The sequence below is a fragment of the Myotis daubentonii genome, chromosome 6, assembly GCF_963259705.1.
Source record: "Myotis daubentonii chromosome 6, mMyoDau2.1, whole genome shotgun sequence".
Classification (NCBI taxonomy): domain Eukaryota; kingdom Metazoa; phylum Chordata; class Mammalia; order Chiroptera; family Vespertilionidae; genus Myotis; species Myotis daubentonii.
The window spans coordinates 84842409-84859826 of NC_081845.1; the positions used below are offsets into that span (position 1 = coordinate 84842409).

Below are 17418 nucleotides of genomic sequence, written 5' to 3' on the forward strand. Positions count from 1 at the left end.
CATATTTTGGTTGTGCTTCTGGTTCACCAAGTACAACGAATCAGCATATTCACTCCCTCAGATACAAGCCAATGCCAAGGGCATCTGAGTCACAACACCCTGGGCTCGCCCGTGCCAGCGCTCCCAGCCCCAGCGAGTCCCCTCTTCCTCCATGTTTTGGCTCTGAATCTGGTGTGAGGCTCTCTGCTATCTTCCTCCATGAGCTACAGCCCAGAAGTCATGAAGAGCATGAAGGGAAGAGAGCTTTGTGGGTGTGGGCGCTCAGCGGCTCAGCCCGCACTGACCCGACCATGGAGGCTGACCCGACATGGAGATGACCCTCCGTGGGAGCGAACAGCTGCACGTCACAGAGAGAAGCCAAGTTCAGAAACATCAAGTATTTGCCCCCAGGGACACAGCCTGAAACCACCAGAGGCAGGACTCGAACTCGGGACTTCTAACTCTGGGAACAGAACATGTTCACATTCCCAGGAAGTTCCTGGGCCATGACTCCCCCGTCCCCATTCCCCACTGCCCAGCACAGCAAAAGTCATGTTTGCTCATTTCCAGACAGAAGGCTCATGTGCTGAGTGGGTGCCCGGGGTGGGGACTGATGAAGGAGCTGGTGTTCGTGGGCCAGAGATGCCCAGACATAAGAGGAAGACCACGGAGCCCGAGAGAAAAGACCGAAGAGAGACACAGAGAGCAGAGTGGCCGAGCCGTCCTCTTTCGAGGCAGATGCTTAGAAGACGTGCTTCCAAGAAGCTTCTGATCGAGCGAAGGAGCTGACATGACACAGAACGAAACCACAAATGAGGTCTAGCACACAGGAGACCAAACACATGTCAGCACGCGGGTGACTCAGGAGGCTGGAGTTGGCCAGGCGGGATTTGGACAGCAAGGAGAATGAGAGGGCCCTTTGGGAGAATGGAGAGAAGCCCGGGGGGGGGGGGGGGGGGGGAAGCCCCTGGCCCCAGGGCACAGGCTGCATAGGCCTCGGAGCAGGTGTCTCGATGGATTTAACCCATCGAAGGCTGCCCCAGTCTCTCTCTTGCACACAGAGCTGCAATGATTTCCCGTGCATTGTCGACACATCTGTCGGATAAATCCCCAGATGTGGAACTGCTCACTCAAAGAGCATTTTTCGGGCATTCTTATCAGGTTCTGTATTGCAGGGTTTGGTTCATTTTTTTCTACAGGCTCCCCGCTGTGTTCACTGCGCTAAGACAGCCCCAGAGGGGTCCTGCCTCTTCTGCCCAGCTCAGGGCCATGGTCACCGGTGTCCTGACGGTGTGCTTGAGGAAATGCAGAGAAATTAAGGTGCATAAGCAGATTCTAACCCTTTCAAATATACTAGGAGCCTAGGCAGCTGTAAACTCCGCACTGACTCTTGAATAAGTGCACAATCTCTTTATTATATGCTGTGGGGAAATGTCCAGGTTTCAGATAGATTGGCATTAGTGGGGCTTGTTTCAAGGGGCATAGGGAGGACATTGTCCTCTGGCCGTGACCTCCATCCCCAGGCCGAAGATGGCCAAGCAGGCGCAAGACTGGGAACTGGGCGGTCGCAGATCTGGGCTGAACTGTGAAGGCCTCTGAGACTTTGCTGCCATACTCACCTTGTCCCTTCTCGCTCTCGCCCCCATCAGTACAGGATGGACGTCTTCACCGATGTTATGCACAGTGTCTATATGTTGTGATGGCAACTGAGTGTGAAATACATTGAAATATGCTATCAAAGACCAACACGCAGACATAGAGGTAACTCTTAGACACGGTTTCACTTGTGTGCACGAGGAAGAACCAACAGGGTTGACTCAATGAGTCCAAAGAAAAAGAGCTTCTTATCGCAAGAACAAGGCTCGGAATGTAGGCAGGGAATGTAGACACCTGTGAGGTGTGCAAACCCTCACATAACATGTTGGGCAAACGCAGAGTGTAAATACCTTTGTGCTTTAAGGAATCATTTTGCCGAGCTGCCAAACTAAGGTTTTGTTATGTAAAACAGCCTGCAGCGGGTTAGTTTCGCACCTGTTAAAATTCAGTCTCGGAAGCAATACTAAACATGTACAACTTCATCCTCTGATACAATTAAATGTTCGCCTCTGAGTTTTCTTCTAGCCAAAACCAGATGCACATGATTGGGAGAGCAGGGTGATGGGGGTATATTTTGGTGGTGGGTGGTGGTGAATTTGGCTGTTGCTGTTTTATTTAACTAAATGAGGATTCGTAAAAGGTTTCATCTTCTCAGCCTCATGTGCGATTCAGAGTCACACCGTCCATCTGGCACACAAGTGCGCTGGCCTGAACCCGGGTCTTCTGGCTTTGGGCACAGTCATGGCCCACAGCTCCTTGTCACTCTGACAGAGGAAATGGGCCCTGGGTTTACTCTCTGTGTCAACTAGCTGCCAGAAGAACTTTTCAGTGGTGGAAATGTGGCTACTGAGCACTTGAAATGTGGCTAGGGAGAGTGAATGTAAATTTTATTTAAATTTATGTAAATTTATTTAAATTTAATTGTTAGAATGCTCGCTTTAGTTGTATATAGCTAATGTCCATATATAGCACAGTTCTAAGAGAACCAGCACCTTTCTGGACCTTTATTTTCCTGTGGATTTCTCTCCCCCTTTGTCAAAGTACAAAAATGGGAACTGGGGATAGAGCAAGAGCCCTTGTTCTCCCGTCCTCACCCCCTAACTCCCCCTGCCCTCTCTACCATGCCCCCTTCCACCCAAGTCCTCTAGAGTTTTCTAGGACCAAATATTATTTCTAATAACAGAGCTTTCTCACTCCAGTTATAATCACAAATCCCTCTGGGGAGAAAGTCTTGTAGTGAAACAAATGGCCTATCCAAAGGTTTCAGAAAATTACTTTTTAAAAACTCTTTGGAGTGGACTATGCCGGGAAATGAAATAAGTATCAGGTTGGTTTGAGTAAGTTATCACATATGCCCCATGAGCTTCAGGGCATGTTTTGAGAAGGCTTTTTTCACGGCTCCCAAATAACGGACAAATTGTTGATATAATGAGTGATCGAAGGAAGGGCTGGTTGGCAGCCTTTGGAGCAGGAAGGCCTCTGCAGGGAGGAGAATATTAATCAAGCCTTCCCGCGAGCCGGGGAACCAGGAGGAAAACAAGCTTCTCCTTCATGAATAAGGCAGCTCCTGGATACGTTTCCCAAGCTTTAATGTGCACCCACACGACCTGAGGAATCTCGTTAAAATGCAGATCCCATTCAGCAGGGCCACTGGTGCAGAGACTGCACTCTGCACAGTGAGGCTCGAGGCTTCAACGCTCCTGAAGTACAGAGACCGGCCACTCTGAACATCTGGCAGCTGGCTGCCAGTGCCCTGACGCCCAGCCCAGCCTGCCTGCCAAGGGCTAGGTCCTCTTGAAATGGTCATCTTGGAGCTTGTCTCCCAGGGATTCAGCCACGCTTTATAAACTTGCCTGCTTTGCGAAGTTGCCAGAACCCATCAAATGTATAGGGCCACAGCTCTGAGAGACCAGTGTGAGGCAGCAGCCTGGGTAAATGCATCTGCTCTGCAAACTCACACTGGCCCCGAAGGGGGCTGCTCTGAGAGTTGGGGGTGGTGGTACCACTGGGAAGCCACTGTTACCACAAATCTAAGCTCCATCCTCCAGTCTGGTTTCATTAGTAATGATGTTGATGTTTTCATTTATTTCTTCTTGTTTCCTACTTTCACTTAATTCAGCATTAACTGGGAACAAAATGCCCCAGCTATAATTTGCCCCTTCAAACCACTTAATCTGCTTTTATAAAGTGAAGATAATAGAGCACCTACACCTCTCTCAGTTTTGTGAGGATCAAAGTAGTGCACAGAAGGGTTTACGATTGTCCCTAGTGTGACAGATGTTTACTAAATGCAAGCTGTTATGGTAAGAGGTACTTTTTGATGTTTGTTCCATGAATAAGTACAGACAGATCAGTCTCCAATAACAACCTCCCTCTTGACCTCCAGACCCAAAGCCTGCTTGATAGTTCCACTAGAAACAAACATTTCATCTTTTCCCTCACCATCTTCTGTCAGAGGTATCATCACTGTCCCTGTCAGAGACAAGTAACCAGAGCCATTTTTTTGCATCCATATCCAGGCACTGACACTCAATCATACCTCACAAAGCCTCTTGAATCCACTGTCTTCTGTCTCCACTGCCTCTACCCTCATCACCTGTTCTTGGACGCCTGCATTAACTTCTCGCCAGTCTTCCTGCCTTGGTCTCTCTCCTTCCCAACCCCATTACAGGAGCTCCAAGTCAGTCTTGCCTAAGCACTGTTAGAAGTATTCAAAACAATCCCTATAAAGCAGTTCCAAAGGCATTTTTTAAAGCAGTGGCAACACTGATGGAATTGTTCGTGGCTTCCCGGGGGACTATGTGGGAAAAGGCCACACACATGCGCCCTGATGCTTTTGAAATTGCCCACGATCAGTTGTGATACTTTAGAGGCACATCCACACTCAGGCAGCTCCTACTGAGGCTGGATGCTGAGGTGTTGACCGCTCAGTCTACTGGGTGACACTTAAACCTCAGGTTGGATGAAACTATAAGTCAAAAAGCACTGGTTTTGTTTAGGTCTTTCTCTCTACATATTTGCTGTGGTTTCATCATCAAGCAAAATCATTTCTTAATTTCTTCATTATCGGCTAGGGATTTGGGGACCTAGTATTATTTTGTAATTCATCTAGTTCAAAATAAAGGTTTCCAAAGAAGCAAGTTCACTTGAAAATAGCGATGACACTGTTGAAAATGAACATGTTCTATTTCTCAAATTTGAAGGTCCAAAGAGTCTTGTTCAAGGACCACTGGTTGGTCCCTCAGGTAAAAGCAATCCCGCTATTTAACCACGAGATGGCACTTGAGCTGTGGCACGCTGAGCCAGCTGGCTCAAGGTCAGGACCGCCCCTTGGTTCCCTGAAAGAGAGGAGACAGCTGGAATGTGGAAGGGGTGTGCCACCACTTCCTTAACCAGCCATCAAGGCATGTCACTTCAGGACCGATTCTGATTAAAGGCAAGAACAAAACACTTGACTATCACCACAGCAATAGCAGAAAATAAAACCAAACCCGTGACTTGAAAAATAATTTCACACAAGTTTCCCCAGTCTCACTCTCTAGCTCCATCCCTCCTCCCCCTGACAATGACAGCTGCTGCAGGTTAACTTCCCAAAATCCCTCTAGCTTAGTGCCTGTTCCCACCTGCAGGCTCATCACTAACATCCTCACCTTCCCTCTGAGCTCGATTCTACCAGGCACAATCCCATAATAGTCAGAGGCTGTTCATTCATTCACCTGGCTCCTCCTAACTCATCAGAGATAAGGCTCCTTCATACTAAGCCTCAGTTTCCTGCCAGCAGAACATTGGGTTAACATGAGGCTGCTGTTCTTTCTTCTACCAGATTTCATGAGCCAATTCTGAACTTTGGGGACAGACACTAGACACCTCTATGGATGTCAAAAAATGTCTTCTCTAGATTTCTTAGGCGAACAAATCCTAAGTCTGGACAGGTTTCCTTGACCTCACCTTCCTCAGGAAAAGAGTTTTAAACACAAAACTATAGTTGGCAGACCTTTCCTTTTCTGCTGGGAAGCAGAGAGTTCTCACTGGAGTAGCTGAGTAAGCATCACCCACATATTTTGAATAGTTCTACACTCAGGGGCTACTCTGATACACCTCCTAGAGGCAGGCCATATGCATCGCTTCTAAAATCTGTCCAACATCTGGTTTTAGCCATGTCATTATACCAGGACAATTTTTAAATTTTTATCTTTATTGTTGAAAGTATTATAGATGCCCCCTCCCCCCCCCGCATTGTTCCCCTTCATCCCCCACCCTTTCTTCCCTCTGAGATTCCTCAGTCTGTTCTATGCTTCCATGTCTCTGGATCTATTTTGTTTGCCAGGTTATTTTGTTCATTAGATTCCACATATGAGTGAGAGCATGTGATAGTTGTCTTTCCCTGACTGGCTTATTTTGCTTAGCATAATACTCTCCAGGTCCCTCCATACTGTCTCAAAGGGTAAGAGGTGCTTCTTCTTTACAGCTGCATATTATTCCATGGTGTAAATATACCACAGCTTTTCTATCCACTCCTCTCTCTACTGATGGGCACTTGGGCTGTTCCCAGATCTCAGCTATTTTAAGTAGCGCTGCTAATGCCAGGATATTTTCCAGTACATTCAGCCAAATATTCTTGGTGGGAAAGGGGGCAGATGCTTGGTGGGAAGGCAATTGCCCTTCCATGAACTCAGTTTAAAGGTTATCAAGACAATATACTATCGTCCCAAGATACAGAAAAGAACCTCCAACTTATTCATGAATCAAACATGTGGATTTCTTTAAACCTTCAGCTTATGCCAGTTTTCCAGAGAAGTCCCTCAGCTTCATTACATACAGAAATACAAAGGGTTCTATTACTTAAAAACAAGTAAGTATTCTGGGATTACTTTGGTCTGAAATTTCAGATCCCATGGTGCTGGCTACAATGGAAAAACAAGGCTAGACCTTGGACTTGGCTTGAACATTAATTTCATTATTTGAACAAATCCATTCCTGAGATTTCAGTCACCTCATCTGCAAATAAGATTTTTTTAAAAAAAATATATACATATTTTATTGATTTTTTTACAGAGAGGAAGGGAGAGAGAGATAGTTAGAAACATCGATGAGAGAGAAACATCGATCACCTGCCTCCTGCACATCTCCCACTGGGGATGTGCCCGCAACCCAGGTACATGCCCTTGCCCGGAATCGAACCTGGGACCTTTCAGTCCACAGGCCGACGCTCTATCCACTGAGCCAAACCGGTTTCGGCTGCAAATAAGATTTTATTGCATTAACTGGGGGTCCAGCTCACGAAATCGTGCAAAACCCAGACCCAGCGTCAAGTCCCATTGGCACCACGGGACCCATCAATGCACCTCTTGGTGACTGGTCTTTGGTCATTACAGCGTTACAACCACTGGGTTATTATATAGGTTGCTTAGTGTTCCCTCATGGCTGTATTTTGCACACCTCTCTAGGATTAGTAAACATAAAACAGTATCTAGCCCAGCCGTGGGCAAACTACGGCCCGCGGGCCAGATCCAGCCCGTTTGAAATGAATAAAACTATTGAAAAAAAAGACCGTACCCTTTTATGTAATGATGTTTACTTTGAATTTATATTAGTTCACACAAACACTCCATCCATGCTTTTGTTCCGGCCCTCCGGTCCAGTTTAAGAACCCATTGTGGCCCTCGAGTCAAAAAGTTTGCCCACCCCTGGTCTAGCCCGTTGCTTCTACTGCTTATTTACTTTGAATACCTCAGACTTCAATAATGCAAGTAAGGCAAGAACAGTGACTCACTGCACACACAAGACGCAGCCTCCACCACCTTCCCCAGGCACAGGTGGGCTGCACGGCCCAGCAGGGCAGGGCACACTGCACTCCTGATCAAAGACCAGGGAGAGCTGCGGAGTCTCTGAGCAGAAGACATTCCTTATGTCCAACAAGTTTAATCTCAATTGACAGTACTTGATTCTGGGAATCTCAGGATTCCTGTTTACTTTTAAAAATTGAGGATCCCAAAACGTTTTTATGTGGGTCATAGCTGTTGATATTTACTGTAGTAGAAATTAAAAATGAGAATGTTTTTAGATATTTGCCTACAAATTCATTTTAAAATAAATACTTCACTAGAGCAGGGGTAGGCAAAGTTTTTCTGTAAGGGTCAAGCAAGTAAATATTTTAGGCTTTGCAGGCCATATGGTCTCTGTTACAACTTCGCAATTCTGCTGTTGTTGTGTGAAAGCAGTCAGACAATAAGTAACAAATGAGTGTGGTTGTGTTCCAATAATATTTTATTTACAAAAACAGGCATGGGCCAGTTTGCTAGAAAACAAACTTTAAAGGATTAAACCGATCTGCAAGTAAATTAACTATCTGCTAGAATAAAGCCCAATACAAAGATAACAAAGCCAGCAATATAACATTCATAATGTGTGTCATCTTTCTTAGTACTAAATCAAAGAACTTGGAAAATGACCGGGGTCCAGGAGAAAAATCAGTCAATAGAAATAGACCCAGAAATGACAGATAATGGTATAAGCAGATAAGTACATTAAAACACTTATTATAAACATGCTCTATATGTTCAAGGATGTAAAAGAAAATATAAATATAAAGAGAAATTATGTAAAAAAGAAAATGGAACTGCTAAAGACAAAAATATAATATCTGACATGAAAATTTCACTACAAAGGAATAAAAACAAATTAGACATTAGAAAAAAGCAATCAGGAAACTCGAAAAACTGAAACATGATTTATATAATATGAAGAATGGAGGAGAAAAAGAATAAGAATTTTTAAAAAGAATAAAATCTTAATGACCTGTCGAATATCAAGCAGTCTAAAATACATGTCTACCCCAACAACAATATGATACATATAAAAACCCACATTAACTAAAACATACAGAGAGGTTAAAAATAAAAGTATGGAAAAAGATACATCATGCAAACTCTAATCATAAGATTACTAGAGGAGCAATATTAGACAAAATATCAGACAAAATAGACTCAGGCCAAAGAATGTTGCCAGATATAAAGGACATTTCATAATGACAAAAGTGACAATTCAATAAGAAAACATAATAACCCTAAATGTGACAATAATTTCTAAACTCTTCTGTTTAGAAGAAAAAAAAAAAGGAAGAACTGAAGAGACATATGCAAATTCACAATTACAGTTGGTTATTTCACCATACCTATCTCAGCAACTTACAGAACAAGTGGAGAGGAAAGAAAGCATTTAAAGATGTAGAAAACTTGGATTCTACCAACCAATGTGACCTAATTGGTATTTATAGAGCATTATAGCCTGCAAAATACACATTTTCAAGTGAACAAGAAACATTCACCAAAACAGACCATATGCTGGGTCATAAACCAAATTTCAATAAATTTAAAAGGGCTGAAATCATCCAGAGTATGTTCTCAAACCACAATGGAATTAAATTAGTGATCAATAACAAAAAAAATTAAAACACTGCTCTGAGTAGAAATATATTGCAAGCCACACATGTAATTTTAAATGTTCTACTAGCCACATTTTTTAAGGTAAAAAGAAACAGGTGGACTTAATTTTAATAATATATTTTATTTAAGCCACTGTTATCAAAAATATTATCATTTCAACATGTAAGCAATATTTTAAAATGAGATTTCTTTTTCATACTGTCTTCCTAATCGGTTACTTCCAGCACAGCAATGTGAACCAGCCATGTGTCATGTGCTCCAGTCACATGGCTAGTGGCTAGCAAATGGGACCACATAAATCAACATGGCAAGTTAACAAACATGCTATAGCTGATGATGTTAATACCCATATATGTTGTACTTTTTTCCCCAAAGGAAAAACATCTTGCCTTGAGACAGAAGACTTTTGAAATGTTTAGACCTACCTAAAAATATGACGACGTTAATCATCGAGGTTGCTGATTCGTCTGCAAACTTTCGCCACTGTTCTCTAATTGGTCTACTACTCATTCCATGAATACCCATTGGCTACTTTAAGGTTCTCCTGTTCTTAGGTGTTATCAGGTGATTTTTCCTGCACAGACTCCACAGCCTATTGGTGGTTTATCCACATCACACGTATTTTGGAGTTCATGGGGATGAATAGCTTGTCATCTAGTTATGTTGTAAATGTTGTCCAGGGGTTTTTGGTTGCTATATTCCAGCCATCACCATCATCCAAGAATTTAGTTTGTAAAACATATGCACGTATTACTGATACAAATAAACTTTTTTTAAGAGAGAATATTGTTGAATGTTCCTCCTTGTTTTTATCTTTGGCTGAAAATGTGGAATAAAGGGGACCCAAAGAAATAAGTGTAGGATGGCAGGGAAGATAAGGAACAAGGAAACACTTCCAAGGAATGCCCTGAGCACAAGAGGCTGGGAAGACAGATGAAAAGGTTGAATCCAAACCCAAAGATTGGCCACAGGGGAATCAACCAGATGAAACAGCTTTGAATAGTGAACTAGCACGCATTCCCTGGAGATTCCCCAACTAAAAATAGAAAGAGTCCCCTTACCATGGTATAAAGGAGCCGTTAATGGAATTAAAAGTGGTTCAGACAACAGCTTCACTCCTTATTCAGCCCCTAAGAAAAATACAGGCTTGAGTATGATTTTGGAAAACAGTGATTATTGGGCCAGCTGCAAAGCCACCCTCATTCCCTGCTTTGTGGTACTGGAGTTGTGACCTACAAACATGTCTCATTTGCCAGTGGACACAGTATTAGGTGGCACTGGAGGGGCACTGCAGGTGGAAAGGGGCCTCCATCCCCTGGTTCCAGAGCTTTTCCCTCGTGGTCCTACTGAGCCTCTGTCAGCATGTGCCTGTCTTGCCGGCAACGTGAAAGCCAGTGGTGCACATTCTCCAGCGGTGCAGGCCCCAGAGGCAGCTTTCCCAAGGGCACTGGCACCCAGCCAATGACTTCCTACCGTTTCCCTGACGCCCTGCCTGCCACCTCACGGTGGCACCTCAGCACGCTGCATCCAGTGGGCCACACGTCCCCTTCAATGAGACCCGAACCTCAGCCTTGTGGGCAGGGAAAGGGCTCGTCCAAGTCTGTCCCACCCTTGGGTCCTCTCCCTCAGTCTGCAAGTAACGGCTGCTCCCTGCAGCTGCTAGTCCTGCCTTCTTTAGAGATGTACTGGCCTCTCTTTGAGGTTAATCAATCCCATTACTAGTTAATAATTCTTCATACTGAATTTTCCCTGTTCAAATTCTGGTAGGCTTTCTTTCTCCTGAATAGTCTTGAACCCTAAATGGTACCTTAATCATCTGTAAAGTTTAGAAGAGGGCGTATAACAGTGTGGCTGAGTTGGTTGACGCAACGTCCCATGCATGGAAAGGTGTGAGTTCGATTCCTGGTCAGGGTGCGTAAAGGAGGCAACCAATCTCTATTTCTCTCACATTAATGTTTCTCCCTCTCCCTTCCTCTCTCTCTCTCAAATCAATAAAAACATATATCTTCAGGTGAATATTTAAAGGAAAAAAAAAAGAGGATGTGTATTTCTAAATCAAATCACTAAGAAAATTAAAGCCATGAAATTACAGTCCTTTTAGGAAATAAGAGACGTCAGTGAGAAAGCATAAAATATGATCACAGAAGACCAAAGTCAATAATTAACAAAAGCAAATGGATTAGACTCCCCTAATATAATACAAAGACTCTCCAAATGTGCTGAAATATAAAAAGACATGCTGTTTAAGAGACAACTAAAAAGTGTATCAAAGTTAAAAATAAAAGAATAAAAATTAATTTATCAAGCAAATATAAACAAAAAGGACAGAAATATTCTAATATCCAGGAAGTAAAACTCAAAGCAAAAAAACTAATAGGACAAAAAGAATAACTTTACAGACTAGCAAGTCTTCCTTATAAATTGTACTTAACAGACACAAGTATCTGTATTAAATAATAGTATCAAACCACACAAAGCAAAAGCTAAAACAAGATAAAATTGAGAGAATAACTATATTAGAAGACTTTAAGCTAGCATTACTAGTCTATGATAGTTTATAACCAAAACCAAAATTGGAATAATGTCATAAAAGTGGCTGAATGCAGTGAAACACATGTTCACCTGTCCCACACAATGGATTAAACCTTTGTTTAAAACACCCACAGAATATTTTTTTTAAATGCTAGGCCCCAAAACCTCAATAAATTCTAAAAGGCAAAAAGTATGTAAGCCATATTTCCTTTCCACAAGGGAAAAAACCCTACAAGTAGCAAAAATTGAAAAATAAAAAAAAAACCACACAGAAATTTTTAAATATTCTTAATAAGCCAAAACTTTAAAACAATAATAAACTACTTATAAAACACATCAACATAGCTGGGATGTGAACATATTTAAAATTAGGGGAAAACAAAAGCCTTCAATGTATTAATTTGTATACAAACAAAAAAAAATAATTATCAGACTCAAAAGTTATAGGGAAGACATCTAGAGAAAGCAAAAGTAATAAACATAAAATGAGAAATTAATAGAAAATCACAATTGGAAAAATCCAAAATGGTTGTTTTGAAGGGAAAAAAGATACCATTAGCAAGAAAAAAATAAGTGGTAGAACTAAGGTAAATTTTTTATAACCTAGTCCTAGAAGGAGCAAATTTAATAGAAATTTTTTATTCTTTCTATTAAAATTCTATGCTAATAAATGCATTGCATTTCAAAAAAATAAATTTGCTAGAAAAGTATAAATTACCTAATTTAGTAAATAATAAACACAAAAGGAAAATGCAGTTGGAAACAAAATTTTAAAGTTACTTAAATTTAAAAATAGATGACATATTAATAGTCACAAAAGAAACTGATAGTTATCAAGAAATTCTTTCCAGAAAGGGCTCTGAACTCTAGTTTTATAAGCACAGTCCTTCAATATTTCATGGAACAAATCACTCCTGTGCTATAATATAACTGCTTAATGCATAGAAAAATATATACAGTTATCCTATCCGCTTTATAGAGCTAGCAAAATCCCTATGTCAAAACTTGGACAATAGCCAAACTCACTCATGTAAAAATGCTATTTTCCTAAGTAAAATATTAGCAAATCAAATTCTATAGAACCATTAAGGCAGTCATATTTTAGGAAAAATGCATTCCAGAGGACACCACGTATTTTGAAAGTAATTTTCCCAGAAAAATAAATGTAAAAGCAGGGGGTGCACAGTTGCAACAGCAAGTCCACAATCACTGCAGTGTATTTTTTCTTTGAGATTGCTTTTTCTTATTTCACCATTATTTTACTATTTCAAAAAGGACTCTTGCTCATAGTGGTAGTTGCTTTAAGATCTTGATCACATTTAATTTCTGTCCCAAAGTTACTGAGACTTGAAGATCCTTTTCAACACTAGTTTTAACACTACCACTTAATGAATGCCTGTAGGAGAACAGATAAATGTGACTCTCGCCCTCAGAACGGTGCTGGGAAAGAACCCGGGGCTTTACAGGATACTGACAAAGAATGATGGCATGTTTACTTACTAGCCAAAGCTGTATTGCTATATGGCAAAAGCATGAACAGTTTACAAATGTACTGAGATGCCAGTTCTGAAATTATGCAATGCAATTCTTGGTCACTTTTTAAGCTGTAAGTAGTAAAACCTCAATAAAGCAGATTAATTTGGGCAAGGGGGTGTAACTGTTAAAGCCAAAAGTCAATTATATAATAAAGTAGGTTTTCCAAATGGGTGTTAAAAAATTGACAAATTAGTTTCCCTGTATTTTGTGTTTTTTTTGTTAATCCTCACCCGAGGATATTTTTTCCATTGACTGTTTTTTGGGTGTTTTTTTTTTAGAGAGAGTGGGAGGGAGGGAGGGAAGGGGGAGGGGGGGGGAGAGAGAGAGAGAGAGAGAGAGAAACATCGATATAAGAGAAACACATCTATTGGTTGCCTCCAAGCATAAGCCCTGACCAGGCCTGGGGATTGAACCTACAGCCTAAGTATGTGCCCTTGACCAGGAATCGAACCTACGATCCTTTGGTGCGTGGGCCATGCTCCAACCACTTAGCACCACCGATCAGGGCTAGTCTACCTTTTACTTCTGAAGATACGTTTTGTGATTAAAATTAAGTTTGTGTGAAAAGTTTAATTTCACAGAAATGTTTTCTATATGTACTACTGTAATTTTAAGTTTACGGTATACTGCATTCACCAGTCACCACAAGTAAAGAAATGCACATGGCTGGGGCATGGCTCAGCACCCAGAACATCTGCCCCCATATGAAAACTGCTGCACAAAGTCACACCACGTGACAACAGAACCAGTTTCCTGCTTGATGCGGTGTGATCACATGCTAATCATTTGCTGAACGTTGTTTACAAGCAGTGATTCTTGGATTTAAATATGTAGACTATAGTTGTAGGTATGTAATATTTATTTATGTCGGTGAAATTACTACAGTATTTTTTCCAACATATGGCCTATCCGCTAAAATTTGTTAAAAATAACAGGAATTAATAACAACAAAATAACCCACTAATTTAATTATAAGCAAATCTTGGTTAAAAGCATTTTAAAATTAACAGGGTGTTAATCTTCACATATGACATCTGGACTGGAAATTTTGTCTGTTAAATCCAAAGTCCATTAAATCAAGGGTTTGCTGTATATGTATTACTTCAAATGTTGAAATCAAAGTGAGTCTTCACTACTATTATTAGATCAACAATTTTAAGTCGGTATAATTCAAGTTTACATAAGATGCAGGTAAACTGTAAATCTTTTATTTTTAATTATTCTACCTGATTCTAGGAGTTCAAAGCTGGTTTAATGTTGTTAAATCTGTTAAAATGTCCTCAACAATGCTCTTCCTCCAGGAGCATGCCCGCCTTTCTTCCCCCCAGTCCTGCATCTCCTACACTTGAAGGGTCCCCACGAGACTTGCAACCAGGGGAGACACGGGCAGTGGCAGCTCGTCCTGGGCTAACCCCCTAACCCTGCCTCCAAGGCCGCCCTTTTCTTGGACTTGTCAACGAGCTAAAGCCGCCCGGTCTTGGCTCATTTCTTTCCTATGACATTTCTGGAGAGCGACGGCAGCCCACCTGGGCTCTCTCCTCTTGCTTCTTCTATCCCAAGCCTTTCCTTGTTTCCCTATCCCCAGCTTTAATAAATGTACGTATTCTCATTTTCAAAAATGTCATCAATAAATCAAATTTAATAATTATATAATTATGTTAATAGGTACCCAAAAAGCATATTTGACCAAATTCCTGAGCCATACCTAATTTAAATTCTTTAAAAACTAAAAATAGAGGGAAATTTCCTTTCTAGATGAAGAATATCTGACTAAAAACAGCAAACCTAAAGGTAAAACACTGCTATGGATGTTCCCATTAAAGTCAGAAAACAAAACAAATACCATTATAGTCATTATTTTATGTTGTTCTAAACAATTCAACCAACAAAACATGCAATACAAACTAAGTAAGATTATTAGAAGATCATCATCAGTCATAGCTATGAAAGTAATTCCTAGAAAACCCAGGCAAAATTACTGGGGAAAGGTCTAGAATTAAGTAGATACCAAGAAAATATAAATTTATGACTTGGCCAGAACTATTGCTGTTCAGATCTTTCCATGCCTCCCTCAGGACTGCTTATATCCTAGTCTGAGTCGCTCCTGTGTGTCTGGACTACTACTGCACCAGGCTCCTGAACTAACTGGATTCCTTATTTTCAACCTGGGGAGAGAGCACACAGTAGGGCCACAGGATGTTCCAAAAACCAATCTGACCATGTCATTCCTTTACTTAGAAGGAAAGTTTCCCATCATAGTTAGAATAAGACCCAAATTCCTTCCTACGGCCTTATAAATATGGCCCTGTACACCAGGCCTTTTACAAACGCCATCTGGACCGTGGCCATACTGACTTTCTGTTCCTCAAACACACCTTTGTGCTCGCTCTTCACTTTGTTGGCCTTGAGCTCTACTTGAATCTCACGGGATGGCTCCTTCTAAGATGTAGTCATGTTCTACCTTAACTGTTCTTTCCTAGAGCTCTTCGATCATCCCACCCAGAGCAGACACCAGTCGCTATTTCTCATCACTCCGTTAATTCCCTCTATGGAATCTAAAGTTCATGATCTGATACTTTCCCCTGAATATTTATTATCTCCCCCACAATGCCGCCTCCATAACAGCAAGAACTGTGTCTTAATAACTGTTCAACACTTTAAAGTTCCTGGTACGTAAGAGTCACTCAGTAAACATTTAAATTTTAGTTGTCTGTCATTGTCAAATAAGCTGTAAGTGCCACAAAACAGGAAGTATGCCTATTTTATTAATTGTTCTATTCCCCAGGACTCTGACAATAAATATCTCATGAATGAACGTATCCCTCCCTCCCTTTTAAGTCCCTAATATTCTAAGATTAGGCAAATTTTTTTGGTGAGTTCAACACATTTTTGACCTATACTGAAACTTACAGCCAGCTACTGTCCTAAATGATTTCCTATGCATTATTATAAAGTTAAATCTTCTCACTTCTACCCATCCAGTCCCCAAATTCTACATTTGTCTGATTAAGATAAACACAGAGCTTTAATAATTAAAGTTTACTAGCCTTGTTGAAATTAATCTTTAAAATGCTTTTGTCAAAAAATATGTACAAGAAAATAACAGGTCAAGAAATCTTTTGAGCCCTAATCCATAAACTACACATGTAAGTAGCTGGGCAGAGAAGACATCAAGCCTAAAATTATATTGAGAAAAAAGAAGAGGAATTAAAAAGTTAATCTATATTGTCAGTATACAGACAAATGATCATTCTATGGTAAAACAGTAAAAACGAACAAAGCCACAAAAGGATTGCCTATTTAGGATTTAAGTTAAGATGCTAGTTCACCATTTGATTATCCCAGAGTTACTCATTAAATATGATACAGAGTACATATTTGCTGGTTTGTGGGCACTTTTAAGTATCCAGTTACTACAAACAAAAGGCTACATTCTCAATTTTTTAGGTTTTGTTTTTATTCAAGAGTATACTCATAGGCCGCACTTAAAAATCAGGCTTTTAAAATAAAGGCCAAAACTGAAAAAAAAAAAATTTTCAAATGTGACACTGATAAAAGAATGATTGTCATAATTTAAACCCTAAAATGTCCTGTGGAGTGAAAGGCTTTATACACAGAATGTGTTAGATCAATATCGTTTAAAATAAACAATCAAAAGACCACAGATTATGGGCAAATTTGTCAATGAAGATAAACAGCAGTTTCAGCTTTCCAGAGTGCGAAAACCAGCCATTAGTTCATCCTGTGACAGAATACACACTGTGCTTCACATTTTGGACTTTAAAGATTCTTTCTCCAGCAACAAATCAGCATATCTTTGCTGAAGCTCCTTTTCTCTTTCCTGTTGTCGCTGTACATCTTCTTTTAGACACTTGAAGAGATAGATATTAAATAATTATTTCATACGTAAGTAATGAAAATTAAAAAGATCTATGGTACTTTATCATCCTACAAACAGCTGAGTTCAGTCCTGATTCTTAAGAGGCAAGCATTGCCCAAAGAGAAACAAAAATAGGGGCTACTTTAGCTGTAACACAAATACTGCTAATACACAAATAAGGCCATTCTTTGATTAGTCATATGACTACCATCATTTTGTAAAGTCTCTGCTTCTATCTCAAATAAACAAGCCATTACTCTCCTATTGATAGCCACGAATGCACTTTATCTTGGCAGGGGCTATCATGTACACTGAGGAAATCAAGTTAAATGTGACCAAAGCAACTTGATGCTTTGGAATGAGTATCTATATTCCCAACACCCAAAATTACCAATCAAAAGGACATCAGTTTAATGTACCTTGGAGAGCTATATGAATGGGATACAATTC

The 17418-nt window shown here is 40.7% G+C and overlaps 1 protein-coding gene across 1 annotated transcript in view; it reads right to left on the bottom strand.

Annotated features, from left to right (window-relative positions):
- Positions 1 to 7824: 7824 nt before the first annotated feature.
- Positions 7825 to 17418, bottom strand: part of CDC5L (cell division cycle 5 like) — a 57439-nt gene continuing 47845 nt past the window's right edge. The window contains exon 16 of the mRNA XM_059701552.1: positions 7825 to 16959. Within this exon, the coding sequence (XP_059557535.1) occupies positions 16855 to 16959 (105 nt within the window). The 3' untranslated portion in view covers positions 7825 to 16854. The remainder of the gene's footprint in view (positions 16960 to 17418) is intronic.